At 36.7% G+C, this 17,497-nt stretch overlaps 1 protein-coding gene across 4 annotated transcripts in view; it reads right to left on the reverse strand.

Annotated features, from left to right (window-relative positions):
• UNC13C (unc-13 homolog C) overlaps positions 1-17,497 on the reverse strand; it is a 617,803-nt gene that overhangs the window by 276,769 nt on the left and 323,537 nt on the right. For all 4 annotated transcript variants that reach the window (XM_043555384.1, XM_043555383.1, XM_043555386.1 and 1 more), the window contains one exon: positions 3,776-3,932. In XM_043555384.1, the coding sequence (XP_043411319.1) occupies positions 3,776-3,932 (157 nt within the window). The remainder of the gene's footprint in view (positions 1-3,775; positions 3,933-17,497) is intronic.

A 17,497-nucleotide genomic window follows, 5' to 3' on the forward strand; every position in this document is an offset into this window, starting at 1 on the left:
AGGAAAGTTTTACAATTTTAGTATAAAGATGAATGGAAAGCAAAACCACAAAATATCAGCTGTCATCCTACCAGGTGGCTGTATCATTGGCATTTTGGCACATTTCCATCTAGTCTTATTTCTAAACCAGTGTGTATGTTGTTCTTTCAGTGTTGGAATTAGACTGTATAAAGAATTTTGTGGGTTTTTTTTCACTTGGCATTCTATCATGGACATTGCTCATTTTTACGTACTTTTCTTTAAAAACATGATTTTTAGTGACTGCATTACATTTTAGTGAATAGAGGAACCTAACTTACACAAGCATTCATCTATGTCATTCACTGAAGGACCCTGTGAAATTAGGCTTCAATATCAACTGCTTCAGTCAATAATCACCTCCTACTTGCCAAATACAAAGAGGTCGTTTATTTCCCCATCTTACTTTAACTTTAGCAACAGTTGAAAATGTTATATACTTCTCTTTTCTCAAAATAGTTTTCCTTTGTCTCTTTATAATATTACATTCTTTTATTATCATTTTCATTCAATTTCTCTAACCATTTTCCTCAACAAACTTTGCTTGTTCCTCTTCTTCACACCCAAGCGTTCTGTCCTTTTCACTTCATTCCTGATCATTTTTCACCCAAGCCATGATGAGAAATAGCAACTGTACACAAAAATATCTGAATTGTAAGACTGATATTTTTTTCTTAAGTATATATTTGTTTACACTTGTCATAAGAAAGCTTTCTCCACTGGTTTATTATTTGGAAAATCAAATGTCTGAGTTACACTTTTGAGAGGGATAAAAAAAGGGCCAACGTAATGATGTTCCTGAGTCACAGGCAACAGATCACATTCAGAATTCAGGTAAAGAAGAACTCGGGACCATAAATTGGAGGTGGGAGACTTTATACTTAGATACATCTGACTAAACAAATTGCATTACTTTCAATAGGTCGAGAAATATATAGTCACATTTACACACCAAATTTACGATTTATGAAAATGTACTTTGAAAAAACATTCTTTTTTTTGGCCCTCTTCTAAAATAAGTTATTTGACTCACAAAATAAAGTTTTTATAATCATGTTGTCACTGAAAAGTAATGAAATCAATTTGGTTTCTCCTCTTTGGGTCGGCATGACGTTCTATCTCATTTTCCTCCAGGTAGCTTTTTGGATACATATTAATCACAAAGACACATCTTCTATTTCAGAGGTAGAAAAGCTCAGTGTTCCACAAGATTGGCTTATTCTCTACAGTGTATCCAGGCAGAATATTAAAAGCAAAACAATTTCATAACAGAGTGCTTTATGTTACAGGTGAAATCTCAAGACAATCCTGTTACCAAGATGAGGTTTTTGGTTTTGTTTTCTTACACTTTTAAAAAATGTTTCCTTATTTATGAGAGAGAGAGAGAAAGAGAAAGAGAGAGAGAGAGAGAGAGAGAGAGAGAGAGAGAAGAGAGAGAAAGAGAGAGAGAGGAGAGAGAGAGAAGAGAGAGAGAGAGGCAGAGAAAGAGAGAGCGAGAAGAGAGAGAGAGAGAAGAGAGAGAGAGGAGAGAGAGAAGAGAGAGAAGAGAGAGAGAGAGAGAAAGAGAGAGAGAGAGACAGAAAGAGAGAGAGAGAAGCAGAGAAAGATAGAGAGAAGAGAGAGAGAGAAGAGATAGAGAGAGAAAGAGAGAAAGAGAGAGAGAAAGAGAGAGAGAGAGAGAGAGAGAGAGAGAGAGAGAGAGAGAGAGAGAGAGAGAGAGAGAGGCAGAGAGAGAGAGAGAGAGAGAGAGAGGCAGAGAGAGAGGAAGGGAGAATCCCAAGCAGGAGCTGTGGTGTCAGCACAGAGCCGAATACCAGGCTTGATCTCATGAACCAAGAGATCATGACCTGAGCCGAAATGAAGAGTCAGATGCTTAACTGAGTCACACAGGCACCCCAAGATGAGGTTTTTATGACAAAACTGTTCTAATCGTCTGTTATTAGTCATAACAGTATTTTATTGAGCTGACCAGGGAATGTTCTTTGGTCCTGACTTTTACAAGAGTCAAGGTGTCTAACAGAAGTAGCTGCTAGTACACTGTTTTACACTGTAGGTAAGGGCAAGAGAGATGAAATTTTCAAAACTTATATTTATAGATCATTTTCAGCTTTTATGAGCTGGCTTCTCTATCTTTAACGTCATTTGATTCTCATCTTCGGTTTAAGAAACACATTAGAGCAGTAGTTACCTTCATTGAGCAGACTGAGAAATTGAAGCTTGAATGAATGGACTGGCTTGCTAAATTTGACTACAAACTCAAATTCCGTGACTCCTAACACAGACTGCTTTTTTCTACTAGTGCTTAATTTGATCTGTCATTAAATAACAACTACTTTTTCCTTTGATTCATTCCAACTCCTCTCACATGCCTCACATGCATTTTCTTTTAGATGAAAAGGACAGGACAAGAGTATACACAGCAGCACATTTTTTCCCCTACTGGCTTCACACATTTTTATTTGCTGAGTCTCATTTGTTTCTAGTCTATGACACATACCCCCAAATTTAATTTCTAACAACATAATCAATAACAAAATCTATTCAGTGAACCAATTTGGAAGTGCGGTGGAAAAATTAACTATGGTGTCATGAAAATCATTTTGCTATAGTGGAGCTTGGTTTCATGTATACACACATACGCATGTGAGAATAAAACTACCTGTCTCACAGGGTTATTGAACAGAGCTACGAACTACCAGTTGCCATACTCAAAACCTTGGGAATCTCTCCAGAAAGCTTTCCCTTTCCTCCACTGTCCATATCCCCAAAGACACTACGTGCTATTGATTCGATGCCATGAAAAGCTCTGCAACATGTCCTTCATTCTCCATTTTCACTAGTTTTGTCTTAGTTTAGATCTTCACCATGTTACTCTGGTTACTATTAATTTATGTCTTGTCAATTTCAATTCCACAAGTCTTACAGAGAATGAGTTCCAGTGACAGGTGCAACAGATAAATATTTGAGTTTCCTGGGGTGCCTGAGTGGCTCAGTCGGTTAAGCGTCCGACTTCGGCTCAGGTCACGATCTCACGGTCTGTGAGTTTGAGCCCCGCGTCAGGCTCTGTGCTGACAGCTCAGAGCCTGGAGCCTGTTTCAGATTCTGTGTGTGTCTCTCTCTCTGACCCTCCCCCATTCATGCTCTGTCTCTCTCTGTTTCAAAAATAAGTAAACGTTAAAAAAAAATTAAAAAAAAATACTTGAGTTTCCTTAGGATTCCTGCATTTCTGCTTTTCAATGAATCCTTGCTGCATTTGAATATTTCAGGTGGACATCTTAATTAGGTACAGAGAGTTCTTCAACTCTATACACCTACTATGATTTACTCAGAAGACATGATAATAACTATCAATACCAGTAAGAACCAAGAGGAATTATAAATGGAGACTAACAGATTCCAGAAAAGTCAACCAAACTCACTTTTACCAGGGAATAGCATCTGAAATGATGAATCCTAAATTTGCATACATGGAGAAAGTTCTATAAAATCCCAGTACTCTATCACAAAATTTATGTGTTTCCTTCTTGGAAAAGGTCATTACAGATAGGGAGATTTAATCCAGTGAAGATGCCAATTGGCTGCCAAAATTATTTAGCGGAATATTATTTTAATGAACTTTTAGCTTCTCCCCACTACACTAAGAGTCCCTAAGAAGTGCCTCCTGCAATAAGATTCCAAGAATATCTGGAATCCCTAGTCCCTTGAAAATGTAACTCCTGTAAACTAGTAAAAATTTTAAAGTCCAAAAAATACTTACACCAAAGTTGGTAGCAGCAAATCGATCTGAGGCAGAAACCTGTACATTTGTTGCAACTGTTGTGTGAGCATAGAAAGCATTTATATTCGCCAACAAGGTGCTCATGACAGCAGGGACACCAGGGCACATGTATTTAGAAGACAGACATGAAAAGTGCCTATAAGACAAAAACATTAAGCACTTTTAAAACGTAAAGCAATTAATTCACATAATGGCATACCCTCTAACGTCAGCAATTAATTCCCCAACTATATCTATGAAAAAAAGAGAACACTCCCACGATCTCTACTAAACGAAAGAGAAAGCAATTTCGGCTTTTAAAAATTTCTCATTCACAAATGTGAAGTGGTTTAATTAGAATGTGATTTGCCACAGGGATGAGTGCATAATTCCTTTCAACTGTGGGAGTTTTGTGTGTACACACGCAAAGTGCACTTTCCAGGGGAATCCAGCACGGTGGGAAAGCCATTATACAGGATCCTCCCCTTCTTCAGCAACTATGCCGTCATTTACTTCAGTTCCCGAAATGCTGCATTTTAACCTGAATGTCCTTTATACTTGTATTTCTATCATATTGAAGAAGCAAGGTCTCCCCTTTCACCGCCTATCTACTGAGTAAGTGAATTCAACATCTGACTTGAGTCCAGTTTCTGGGCTTTTGTCATAAAGGAATACCTTCCATAAGCATTTCTGTTTTCTTAGCATTTTGTTACAGCCAGGATCTAATAAAGCAAACAGAAGAATGGTGAGGGCAGATTGAATTATGCCAGCTTTAGGTTTAAAGACCATTCCTTTTAAACCCTGAATAATAGTATCATTCACAGACATCAGAAGCATCAAGTGTTCAATTGTGTTACTTCTCTCAAGAAAAACTGTTTCATTTGAACTATAACAAAAGACGTGAAAACTGAAAACACAGCTTAAGATAAAAATGCACAGATAAAATACTCATGGAAGAAAGAAATTTTCAGTTTGTTATCTGATCCTATTTTGTTCTCATGCCTCAGCAATTTATCCTCCACTTAAGCATCTCTGAGGTCTGTATTATTGAACACAAACACAGAGTGTACATGCATAAATGAAATGCCCTGAATGGCACCTCCAAACAAATGGATGGTCCTAGAAATGGTGGCTTCTCTTAAATTTCAGTCAGGCTACTCACTGAACTCCTCAGGATACTGGCTGATCAAAGTAGGTTAAAGTTTTAAACATGGATCTTTGAGGATTATGAAAAAAAAGTACACCACAGTTGTTACATGAGGTTTTGCAATTTAACCCTAGAAAGATTAATATTGATTGCTTCTTTTAGGTAAATGATACATATTTTGACTGTATTATACACTAAGTTAATTATAATGCCTATTAAGTATACCAGAGGTAAATATTAATAAAATTTAAAAAATCCTAACACTGTATGTTCTTTTGAGCGATTTACAAACAAATTTGTTAGATCAAGTTAGAGGTCAAGAGTTGTGGAATATGCAATACATAAATACAATGCTACATGGATGGCATGAGGTAAATATCCATACCTAAGGGAAACAGTAAGAAACTCAAAGACCAGAACTTTATTATCCTGAACATGCATTACTTATTTTTTTTTAATGTCCATTTATTCTTTGGGAGACAGAGAAAGAGGGAGACAGAGAAGGAGACAGAATCCCAAGCAAGGCTCCGCATGGTGAGCGCAGATCCCAAGGCAGGGCTTGAACTTGAGATTATGACATGAGCAGAAATCAAGAGTCAGATGCTTAATCAACTGAGCCAACCAGGCACCCCTAAACATGCATTATATATTTAAAAGGATACTGGAGGTCACCAGGATGAATAATCTTGTTCGTGGCTTTGAAAAATGGATCCATGCCTCCTAATCCAGCTGAGTTACTTAGTATTTATTTGTGGTAGCTGCTACCCTCTGATTTTTGGGTCTCAATTAGGGTGGCAGCAGTTTGGCAGAGACTTTGAGCAGAAATAAAGGAGAAACATAATAAATCTCCTGCTGAAGGCATTCAGAGTGAGAATTTTGTAGGTGAAATTGAAAGTTTATAATGAAGATGACACAATTATTGAACGTCGTTCACCGCTAATAGCGATCTGAGGGAAAAATGAGTGTAATATGGGAAGATGGGGGATACAAACAACCAAGTTTGCCTATTTTATACTTTGAGTTGGTAAGCCAATGTTTTAGTGATGAAAATTCTCATTGCTTTTGGGGCCCCAAAGAAGTTTTAACACCACAATGAGAGATGTGATTTTGAGTTATATAATTTAATACAATCCTTGCTATGTACCTATCATTGATGTTAATACATATTATTCATAAAATTATAAAAACACTAAAAATAAATGTTTTTTTTACAATTTAAAGTTTTTTTAGAAAACAACTTCAATTTATAGTTAAAAGGTAGGGTTGTAATACTTTCTCTTATTAGAAGTGATTAGAAATAAAATGGATTCTAGTGTTTTTCCATCCTTTAATCTTTCCTCCATTTTTTATATTAAAGGCATCTGTCCAGACTACTCTCCCTTCAATAACTACATACTTACTGTAGCTCTGGAATGATTCTTCATGACAGGAATCTAGAGGTGATTAAAACATGCTCCTGGTATAAAATATGCATACCCTAATTGAGAGGCACACACCTTAAACACTAATTTTCTCATCTAAGAGAAAGTGCTGTTCCAGAGTATCTAAAGTTTGGGTGCTATTACTGAGGTATCCACAGGCTAGAGGAAGGTACAAAGCCTGATGAAGGACAAAGCTTCAAAGGCTGAGTTGAGCCCATTAGTGGTGAGCCCACAGAGGAGAAGTGAGAGGGAAATGCCTGAGTCTAGGGGATTAGAGTTCATGTAATGGCCATGAAAGAGTGAAGAGTTTAGTGTCCCTAGAATTTGGTTCAATAAATACTTATTCGACATATCTAAAGGTGAGATACCATGTGAGGCACTGGATATATAGTAATAAATCCACTTGCAGACGAATGGGAGAATCAGTTCTATAAGAAATATAATACAACTATGTAAATGTTATGAGAAAGAAAAGCCTAACAGAGTGCTAAGGGACAGTATGTTAGAGTGTGCATATTGTGGTCTGGTGGGTCAGGGAAAGGTCAAGGAAGACTCTTTGAAATGAGACTGGGCTAAGAGTTAATGCATAACTAGGAGACAGCCAAATCAAGCATAGGGCTTGCTGTCACTGATAGGTAAAGGATGTATTCCAGGGGAATGGAATAGTATAAACTAAGGCATAATAGGGAAAAAAAATACCATGTACAGTGAACCCTAGAAATTTTAGGTTGGTAGATCCCAAATTTCCAAGAGAATATTCTCTGCTAGGTTTGACCAAAACCAAAGTGAGGGTGTGTGTAGGACAGTCTCATGAAATATGTTAGGCAAGTTGGATCTAATTTATAGATCAAAGGACTTTTTCAAACTAAAATTCAAAATCTTAGCGTCAGTGTAAGTAAAAAATTAAAAAAAAAATTAAATCTCCAAGGAACTCTAGCTGTTCACATGGATAGAAAGTGAATTTTTTTAGGTTATTTTCTATTTTGAGAGAGAGAGCACAAGCAGGGGGAGGGGACAGAGAGAGAGAGGGAGAAAGAATCCCAAAGGCTCTGAGCTGTCAGCACAGACCCTGATGTGAGGTTCGAATTCACAAACCATGAGATCATGACCTAAGCCAAAATTGAGAGTCAGGTGCTTAACTGACTCACCCACCCAGCTGCCCATGATTGTTGAATTTTAAATAGATGATCTTGGCTTTGGTGAAACTTTAGTAGGATGGATTTAAAGAACGTGAGACTAGAGAAGAGAGCTCAATTAGGAGGCTGTACAGGGAAGGGAGGGTTGGTGTCTGAGCTAGGGTAGTAGCTATAGAAATATGGAGCAGAGAATGAATTTGAAAAACACTGAAAGAAGACAAATGGTCAGGGCATGGTGATTGAGGAGGGCTGAGAGGTAGAGAAGAGAAATGGTTACGCTCCAAGGTTTCAGTGCGGGTAACGGGTACTTTTGCTAAGTGGGCTGAGAACAAAACAGGACAAAGGAATTGTAAGGTGGGAATTATGTGTTGAGTTTGACCTTAAGGTACTTGTAGAGGTTTCACATAGGAATGCCCACCAGCTTATTGGATACTTGAACTGGACAGTTAGATTTAAGGGTCACTAAGTATATTGGAACCAGTCAAAACCATGAGAAAGGATAAGGTCATCCAGGAGGATTATGCAACATAAAAAGAGAAATGTCAAAGTGTGGAACTTGAGAAACACCAACATGTAAGGAACTTGTGAAAGGAAAAAAAAAATAAGTGAATTCTATGACAGGCCAAAGGAAAAAAACAGATGGATTTAAGGTAAGTCAGGACACTGGAATCAGGGAAACCATGGGAATGGGAAGTTTCTTTGCAGGTGAAGGACGATTGATCCTGTTAGGTTCAGTGAGGAAGTCTTACAAGGACAGAAAATAGACTATTGGACTTGACAAACACACTTAATTGTGACCTTAACAAGATCAATGTTAGTGGAGAGACAGGATGCACCAAGAGGAAACAGGATGAAAAGTGGGGAGGTGCCAGCGGTGACCAAGGCAAAGTGGGTCAAGGACAGATTCTGTTGGTCTCAAGCTAAGGAATTTTCACATTCTCATATGGACTATATGAAGTTGGCAGAGATTTTTGCCGAGGGAACTGACATTATCAGACAAATTTGGAAAGGTGACTCTGAAGTGGTGTAAAGATAAATTGAAACGAGTAGGTATTAGATGCAGAAAAAACAATTTAGGAAGACATAGAAGCAAAAAAATGACATTTTCACCCTGCTTGCAATATGATGAAGTCATTCACATACCACACTAAGAAGTAACAAAATATTTGGTACCTTGAGATAATCTAAAACTCACAAAATCACATTTTCGAATCTCCAAGATATAAAACTTGAATAATTCTTCTATGAAACCTAAACTTTCTAACAAAACAGCTTTGAACCTGATTTTACCCGTGTTATATCTGCAAGCTTATTATGACTTCTGAAAGTATGAAAGCCAGGTTTGTGTCCCACCAAGAACAGCACAAGAATACCATGTAAACTAGAGAACCTTAGAAATGTTGTGTTACTTTGTTTTGTTTCGTTTTGCCAGTGCTTTTGAAGCCTGACTCCCTCTGTGCGTTTGCTGTAATTAAACATTTCTTTCCTTTTCTATTTTTTTTTTCCTTCTTAAGGTCATAGAAAAAGTAAGGTGATTCAGGATTGGAATTCAGGCAATGTAAGTTCAAATCCGTATCTCTTAACTACTAGAGTGTAGCTTTCTCATAATTTATCCTCTTCCTTCTCTCTTCAATGTTGCGTATTACTTGTACATGCATCTGTTTCTTTCAGAATATGTTTAGTTCATGCTTGGTTATCATCTTATTCAGCCCTCCTCTAGCCTACTGTTTTTCTTGTACAGAGGAGGTGACCAATGTTTATTAATGAAAACAAAAGCAAAGTGAGCCAAAGGTATTGGCTATGTAGAGTTAGAGTGTACATTGTATGTGGTTGATTACCTTGAGTATGACAGTCTACCAAAACATCTAACTGCTTTGTAAACATTTCTTGAAGTGCCTGGCAGTTAGTGCCATGATGATGACAATAACTATGAAGGTTAATAGCATTCTGCTTATAACTGCTATATATTTTAAACTTTCCAGAGCATTAGGCATGTATTCGTCTTTGGCAACAGAAATATTTTGCTTTCTGATTTAAATTTAATTGAGATAATTTCTGGGGAACAACTGGAAGTAGCTAGCTGCATATGATTCATCCCTTGAAACTTCCCATGGAAATATCCAAGAAACCCAAAAAAGAATGTGAAGTCATAAAAGCAAGAGAAATTAGGGTACCCATCTAAGATTTCCCAGTACCTGGGAGGACTCTGCCTAACATTAGGGCAGCTGGCTAGATTGAGAGATATTCAGCAGATGACTAAAGTCTAAACTCCTGAAGTGTTAACCTGACAAGACAGATAACAGGAGGATGTTTCTAACAACCATACAGCGTATACCCTGTAAAAGACTGGGGCCTCGGCTGCTGGCCAGCAAGGCTATCAATCACTTCACTATTCCAAGGTGATGGCTTTCCCAAACAGGAAAGAGCTGTCTCTGCTTCCCACACCTACTCCCTCTACATCCATTAAAGGGTACACAACTCCCAAGATTGTAATACAGCTTGTGCAATAGGAAATAGGTAATAGGATTTGAAGCTAGTTAGAAAAACAGGGCTGGAAGAACACTGGGAACAGTATATCCTGGGAATTATATAAAATCTTTTACATTTTGCTTCCAGCAAGACAAGAATTCACAGGTTGTTTAGATCATCCGGGGGGGGGGTGGAATTCAACTCTACTAGTTGGAGAGTCCACCAATAGGAGCAGGTAAGTATCTTTCACCAATCTAAAGGAGAGCTGCATTTAAATAAAGTTATGGGAAAGAGTATAACATTTTTAGAGGCTTGACTTCCAGTTCAAGGTCTGCAGATGAATGCTGACAATACCCAGGTGGTTAACAAATACTGATTCCAAAGGAACCCTGTAAGTTGCCAAATGGGCAAGAGGCAAACACCTTTGTATATTATTTTCACATTCACACATGCATGTACACACATGCACACATAGGTATAGGCAAAAAACAACCAAAATCCTGGCAGGAAACAGTATTAATCAAAATGGTACAATGTTATGTCCAGATAGAGCTATAAAATTTTGTCTTTTTAAAAAATACATTTTGTATTTTAAAAATAATTTACCATTAACATGTTTTATTACCCTTATCAGAAAAGCAGATATATAAAACATATATTTCAAATGTTAATTCAACTTTTACCCTATTACTGATTTCACAAGTCTTTTTGTAACTTAGCATGAAACAAAGCAACCCAATACTTCTTAAAATTTTTATTTGATTGACTTAAGTAAAAATTCTTTATATTTTTCTTTTCTAAAAATACATAAAATTTAAAGTACTATATATAATGTAAAAGTGTATCATCTGTATCACTCTTTAAAGTACTATTGAATAAGATTTTTACAAAAGAAGTCAGCAACAAATCACCAGTAAAATGTTTTTTCTTTCAAAGTTTATCACAGAACTTACTGGTTTCTGGTGAATGGGCAGATGCAAAAGAATTACTACAAAATTACTGTAAAATAGATACTACTTTGATTTCACTAAATAAAATATATCAAGACTTACTTTTGAAGGTATTAATGGAATGATAGTTGCTCATAACTTCCTAAGGCAAAATACAAAGATGAGAATGGTGAAGACTGGACATCAAAGCAGGACAATGAGAAAAACCTAGTATTTCACTTAATGCTACTTTTCCTCCCATTAGTCCTTTACATCAGTTTTAATATCAAATTGTAATAGTTTTTCTTAACTAAAATTGTAAGCAACGAAATATTCATTGTTTGGTAAAAGGAAAAAGGTAAATAGATTAAGGTCATGAATATGATCCTTTTTAGTTTGATCAGAATTACATTGAACAAGTCTCACTATTTCTAAAAATTAAAGATACAGTAATTGCCATCTCTTAGAACTTACATGAAAATGTTCTTCTTAAAACTGGTGACTTGAGAGTTCATCAGTCAGAATACTAAGATTAAAAGTTTAAGCATTTGATCTACCCTATGACCCAGCAATAGCACTGCTAGGAATTTACCCAAGGGATACAGGAGTGCTGATGCATAGGGGCACTTGTACCCCAGTGTTTATAACAACACTTTCAACAATAGCCAAATTATGGAAAGAGCCTAAATGTCCATCAACTGACAAATGAATAAAGAAGATGTTGTTTATATATACAATGGAATACTACTTAGCAACAAGAAAGAATGAAATCTGGCTATTTGTAGCAACGTGGATGGAACTGCAGAATGATATGTTAAGTGAAGTAAGTCAGCCTGAGAAAAACAGATACCGTATGTTTTCACTCATATGCGAATCCTGAGAAACTCAACAGAAGACCAGGGGGAGGGGAAGGGGGAAAAAAAAAGTTACAGAGAGGGACGCAGGCAAACCATAAGAGACTCTTAAATACTGAGCACAAGCTGAGTGTTGATGGGGGGGTTGGTGAGAGGGAAGGTGGGTGATGGGCATTGAGGAGGGCACCTCTTAGGATGAGCACTGGGTGTTGTATGGAAACAAATTTTACAATAAATTTCATATAAAAAATCACTTCCACAAAAAAAAAGTTTAAGTATTTGAAAAAAATGTTTAAGAATTTATATTAATTTTAAAAAATTTAAAACACTAAAACTCAGAATTTCCAGGTCACTCTTAGGAGTAAATTTTTTCCCTGGTTGGTAAAAATACCTGTCTTTTTCTAGAAACTGTAACTAGGATTATGGTAAATTACAGATGGTACATTTTGGTACCAAAACAATAGCCTACACTGAACTTGCCTCTTCACATTCACTTTTAACCTAACTGGTAAATGATTAGACAGTCAGTTTAACCAAGAAAATCATATGCATCAAGGTACATATTTCTTAGATGGTTGAAGGAAAAAAAGAAAAAGAGACTTAAATTTCAAAGAAGGAAAAGTGTTAATCAGGGTTAATGGCTATACTTCTTGGAAACCTTGAAGAAATGGTCAGCATATTGCTTTTTAGTATGTGGGGAAGATAGAGGGATTATGGCTGGCCAGTTTAGAGATACCATGGCATAGGCAGGATTCATTCTAATACTAGCTCTGATCTGTGACCTCAGAAAAGTAACTTTATCACCCCTAGCTCTGATCTGTGACCTCAGAAAAGTAACTTTATCACCCCTAGATTCAGTTCTTCCATCTTTATAATGAAAGAGCAGTTAAAAGATCTGATCTTTCTAAGCTTTACCATGTTTTGCATTTCTGAATACAAATAATAGGTTATGTCCAGTCATATATTACTTCCTCCTACTATCAACATTTGATTCTATTGGAACCCATGGTTAATAGGGATGGCCAGAAAGAAAGGGACAAGTAAGTCATTTTGAAGCATCCTTTGCTCTTCGGGAATTTTCAGCTAAAAGGCTTCTAGGCAACCTTCAATTTGCCAGGAGTCTGACTCTGACTTTCTGTATGCCCCTTCTTTATGTGTGGTTACTGCCAAGGCGAAGCTTCTTGCTTCTAACCATCTCCTTAAAAATCAACTCCTTTTAAAGGCTGTAGTTTCAATGCTACTTACATTATTCTAGGAGGGAGAGGGAAAACAGAATTAAAATGACAATTGGCCACTTAAAATGACTGAATATATCCTTGCAGCAAACCACCCCTTCAAAAAGCACACCGTCAAATAAAATAGGTCAAAAAGTACTACTGTATTGTCTGAAAATGCTAATATTTCCCCACACAGACATGATTGAAAACAATGGATTAACAATGTTTAAATCACCTGACTTTGCTTTTCTAAGAAAACAGGGTTAGTGTCAAACCAATTAAACAAATGAAATTTCAGTTTCATCGGAAAAGTTAGATAGACAAACTCAAAAAGTGATGCTTAAATTGCCAATAATGAGATACTTTATGGGACGTTTTCAGTTAAAGTGATTGCTACAACATTATGATCCATTAATTCTCAAACATTACTGGCAAAGTGTTGGGAAGTTATGTGTATTTCAAATAGCACATCTGTATTCAATTCACTTGCTATTGTTTTGTAGCTATCACGATAGAAAAAGTAAAAAAAAAAAGGACAATCATCTAACTTACCTGCCTTTTCATGGATAATTGTCCCTAATCACATCATCTTGTGGTTTTCAAGGGATTGAAATGCCCTTGATTCAAAAGATCTAAAGATCAATTATTTTTTAATAAGAATAAGAGCAGGGTGATTAGAAAAAAGCACCATAAAGATGACAATGAGTTTTAGACCCTTAGAAGATTTCAGAGAAACAATACAAGATGAAAGAAAAGACTACCTGTATTTCTAATGCTAGAAATACACTAAAATAGTATTTATCACCTTTGCTCCCTAACATTCAAATTAGTATGCATGTCAGTGATTGTATGCATCCTTGTCACTAAAGAGGGGGTCAAACATTTAAGGATCGCTTCTCCTTTGGCGAAATGCATCATAACTTTTCATAGATGCTAGGTATTGCTCAAACTCCATTACGGAGGTTTTGAGTAAGTATGATGGCAGTGGTGGGAGACAGGAAAGTAATGAAATGTGTAGGGTTTAGAGGAACCACAGAAGTTGAAGAGCAAGTCAGGCTGGGACCCTCAGGCTGACCATCAGCTTTCTCTGACATCTCTTTTCATCTGCACCTGGATTTAGTCCCTTCATGTCTATGCTGTTATAGTACTCACATATACTTCAATTATACTGTCTTGTTGTTATTTAATTTCTTCCTCTTTGCTCTAGAGTAGGAGCTCACTGAAGCAAGAGATCTCTTTTATCGCTGTATCCCACTGCCCTTTATAACTAAGTCTTCATACTTAAATCCTGAGAATGTGTCTATCAAATAAATGAATTTTATCTTCTGGAATGTGGACTCCATTGAAGACTGGATCTTGACTTCTTGTTTGCTAATATATTCTTAGTGCCTAGAAAACTTCCATGGTAGGCTCTCAATAAATACATCTTATAGGAATGAATGATTCAATTAAGCAGCACTCTATTTAGAAACTAGGCTTATGCCTCAAACGGCTAAAATAGACTAGTGCCTTTAAAAAAAATGGTATCCCAAGAGTTCTGGTTCAAATATCAATTAGATTAATATGGCTAGTGCCAAAGTCAAGGTTGTTAAGGATACCAAGGTAAAAAACACTGACTTAATGCTTTTCTCATTTGGTGTTACAGAAGCATGACCACGGTTCACAAAAGCTCAGATTTTGTGACACACCCTGGGCTTCATTTTATAATAAATGAGACTCCTTAAACACTCAGTTAAAATATGTTTGACAGAAATCACCTCCAGAGGGCAATTTAATCCCTGATGCTGACATGCAATTCCCTGAGTGTGTTTATGGGTGAACAGCAAGTCTGTCAGAACATTTTTAAGAGCATGTACGTTTGCATAGATTGATGTAAAGCATCAAGAACTCCCAAAATTCTCATCATGAAAACAGGCTCTATGCCCAACATCATGATGCAGAATATGTAAAATAGTGTGCTTCTTTGGAAGGAAAGGTACTCTAATTCTTACTGTCATATGTTGGAAAATTTCCTTTTTCTTTTTAGATGCATTTACCATGTGGGAATATATCCTCTGGGTACTTGACCAACTGCTTGTCCAAACAGGAAAATTGTAATCCCTTTCTTCTTCCCTCATGAGTGCTCCAAAACAAAGGGTATATTTTTATGAAACACATAGGGCTAATAAATTGTGCCCTCATAGAATGTTTTGTGCTATTAGGAGAGAGCATTTACAATAAGCAGGAGGTACCTTAGAGGAACGGGAAATTCAGTATTAATGTTCAGATTATTTACCAGCAAAATAGATCAAGCCTCCTTCTTATGAAGAGAAATACACAAGAGGGAAATTTAATAATGTACAACCAGATTCTCTGACTTAATACACACTTCTCCTGTATTTCTGCTTCAAATCCATCTTCAAAGAAATGGGAGTATGCTTAAAAGAAACCAGACAATGTTACTTAAAAGAGAAGGATTATGAGGTTACCTGGGGATTTGGATCAGCATAAGGAGATTTTAAATATCAAAAGAAGCTAAGATTTGATTTTTATTTCTTATCAAATGGTGTTTAGGAAAGCCCAGAATAATTAAACAGTTTTGTCCTTTCCCAAACTTGTACATGTCCTTACTATACAGACAGGACATTTGTTTCTTCCTTGAAGCTGAGTTCCCCAACTTTGTGTTTTAAAAATTAAGGGAAGGGGCGGGGTGCCTGGGTAGCTCGGCTGGTTAAGTGTTCAATTCTTGATTTCAGTCCAGGTCATGATCTCACGGTTCGTGAGTTCGACCCTCCCCCCCCCCCCCCCCCCCCCGCCACATCCCACTTCAAGCTAACAGCACAGAGCCTGCTTGGGATTCTCTCTCTCTCCCTCTCTCTTTGCCCCTCCCCTGCTCGCTCTCTGTCTCTCTCTCAAAATAAATAAACTCTTTTTTTTGTAATTAAGGGAAACACTACTGAGTTAAATTTAACATGGGTAGTTATTTCTAGGTTTTGCTGCTGTTGGTTGGTTGGTTTTCTGGGTCCCCTGAAGCATTGTTTCAAGACAACAGAAAAATACGACTGATTCAATGGGCAACCAATTCAAATATGAACATATAGTTGGTTATTCATAAACTCTTTCTTTTTAAAGTTGCTTTATTCATTGCCCAATAATTTGTTAGGAGTCAAGTTACAATTCAACTGCAGAACTATCATTTGGAAAATACAGTAAAAATATCTCTGAAATATCAATATTTCAATATCCAAATGAAGTATCATTTGGAAAACACAGTAAAAAATATCTCTGTTCTATTTCAACGCCTAACAGAAGAATGTCTGACACTTCTCCAAATTATTATAATTAATCAATATGGGTTGCTCTAAAACACTTAAGTGCATCATGTAAGGTAATGGGTAAGATACCCACACCAGCTTAGTCTTTCCAATTCCACTTTGCATGCTTTTGGCAACTGTGAATTTCTGACATGAAGAGACATATCAGGAGAAGTTGAGAATAAACAACATGTACTTCTGATTCATTCAATTCGAAATATGTACAGCCTTCTATCATGCATCCAGAATTTCTTATAAAGCAGTAATAAAACATATGACTGTTGAATCCAAGATTTCAATTTGTAAACCTTTGCAAATAATCCAAGTACCCCTCTAAATGCCACCATTCTATTATCTCTCTTAAACTTGATTACACATGTAATTATAACATTCACACATTGATATAAAATGGGGATGGGGTGTTTTTCTATAAAACTATTTCAATAATTAATGATAATCAATGAACAGTAAATGAAGTGATCATACACTGGCAGTCAAGATTTTTAGGAGTTAGCGGAATGTCAAACGACATGAATATATCTATTTTTTTATTCTGGTCAGATGGTAAAATTTGTACTGTCAAAGCAAAATTACACTGGACAAAATTAAATAGGCCAGTAAAATTTTATTCAAGGGTATGCAATAGAGAAGAGAAACCAGAGCTCAGTCTGAACTCAGCTCCACTGAAATATCAGATGGGAATGTTTTTAAGGGCTGACTTGGGAGGAAGGATGGAGGGGAGTTTTTAAGAGCTGGAGTTGGGGGAATCCTAGCCACCTGTGTTTGCAAATTGGCTTTATCCAAAATAAACTATCTCTTATCCTCATGACTTATCCTCATGACTTATCCTCATGACTGAAGATAGTATTACATCTTGGAGTAAGGAACCTACCCAAATGAGGCTGCTACCTTCCCACAAAGACTGGGAGAGAGGGGCCTATACTCCTTGACGATTACATTTGAGAGACACTTCTCCAGGTTCTTGAGAAAGCTAGTCCTGGGGTGTAAGACTGGCAAGAGACTTTTAAAAAATTTACAACCCAAAGAATTGTAAGTGTTCTAAAGTGAATTATAAGTTTTCTAAAGAGAGTACTGTGAGGAAAGGAAGGTCAGGGGACTCTCAGTTTAAGCATTTAGTAAGGGCCAAGGTGTGAAGGAGGTCAAAGGCCTACAGGCAAGAAAGAAGTTTGTCTAAAGTTCTATCAAGTTGAGGGAAATGTTAAGGCAATCTTGGTCAGTAGTGAAAGCAGAAGAAA

This window comes from Prionailurus bengalensis, chromosome B3 (assembly GCF_016509475.1).
Source record: "Prionailurus bengalensis isolate Pbe53 chromosome B3, Fcat_Pben_1.1_paternal_pri, whole genome shotgun sequence".
Classification (NCBI taxonomy): Eukaryota; Metazoa; Chordata; class Mammalia; order Carnivora; family Felidae; genus Prionailurus; species Prionailurus bengalensis.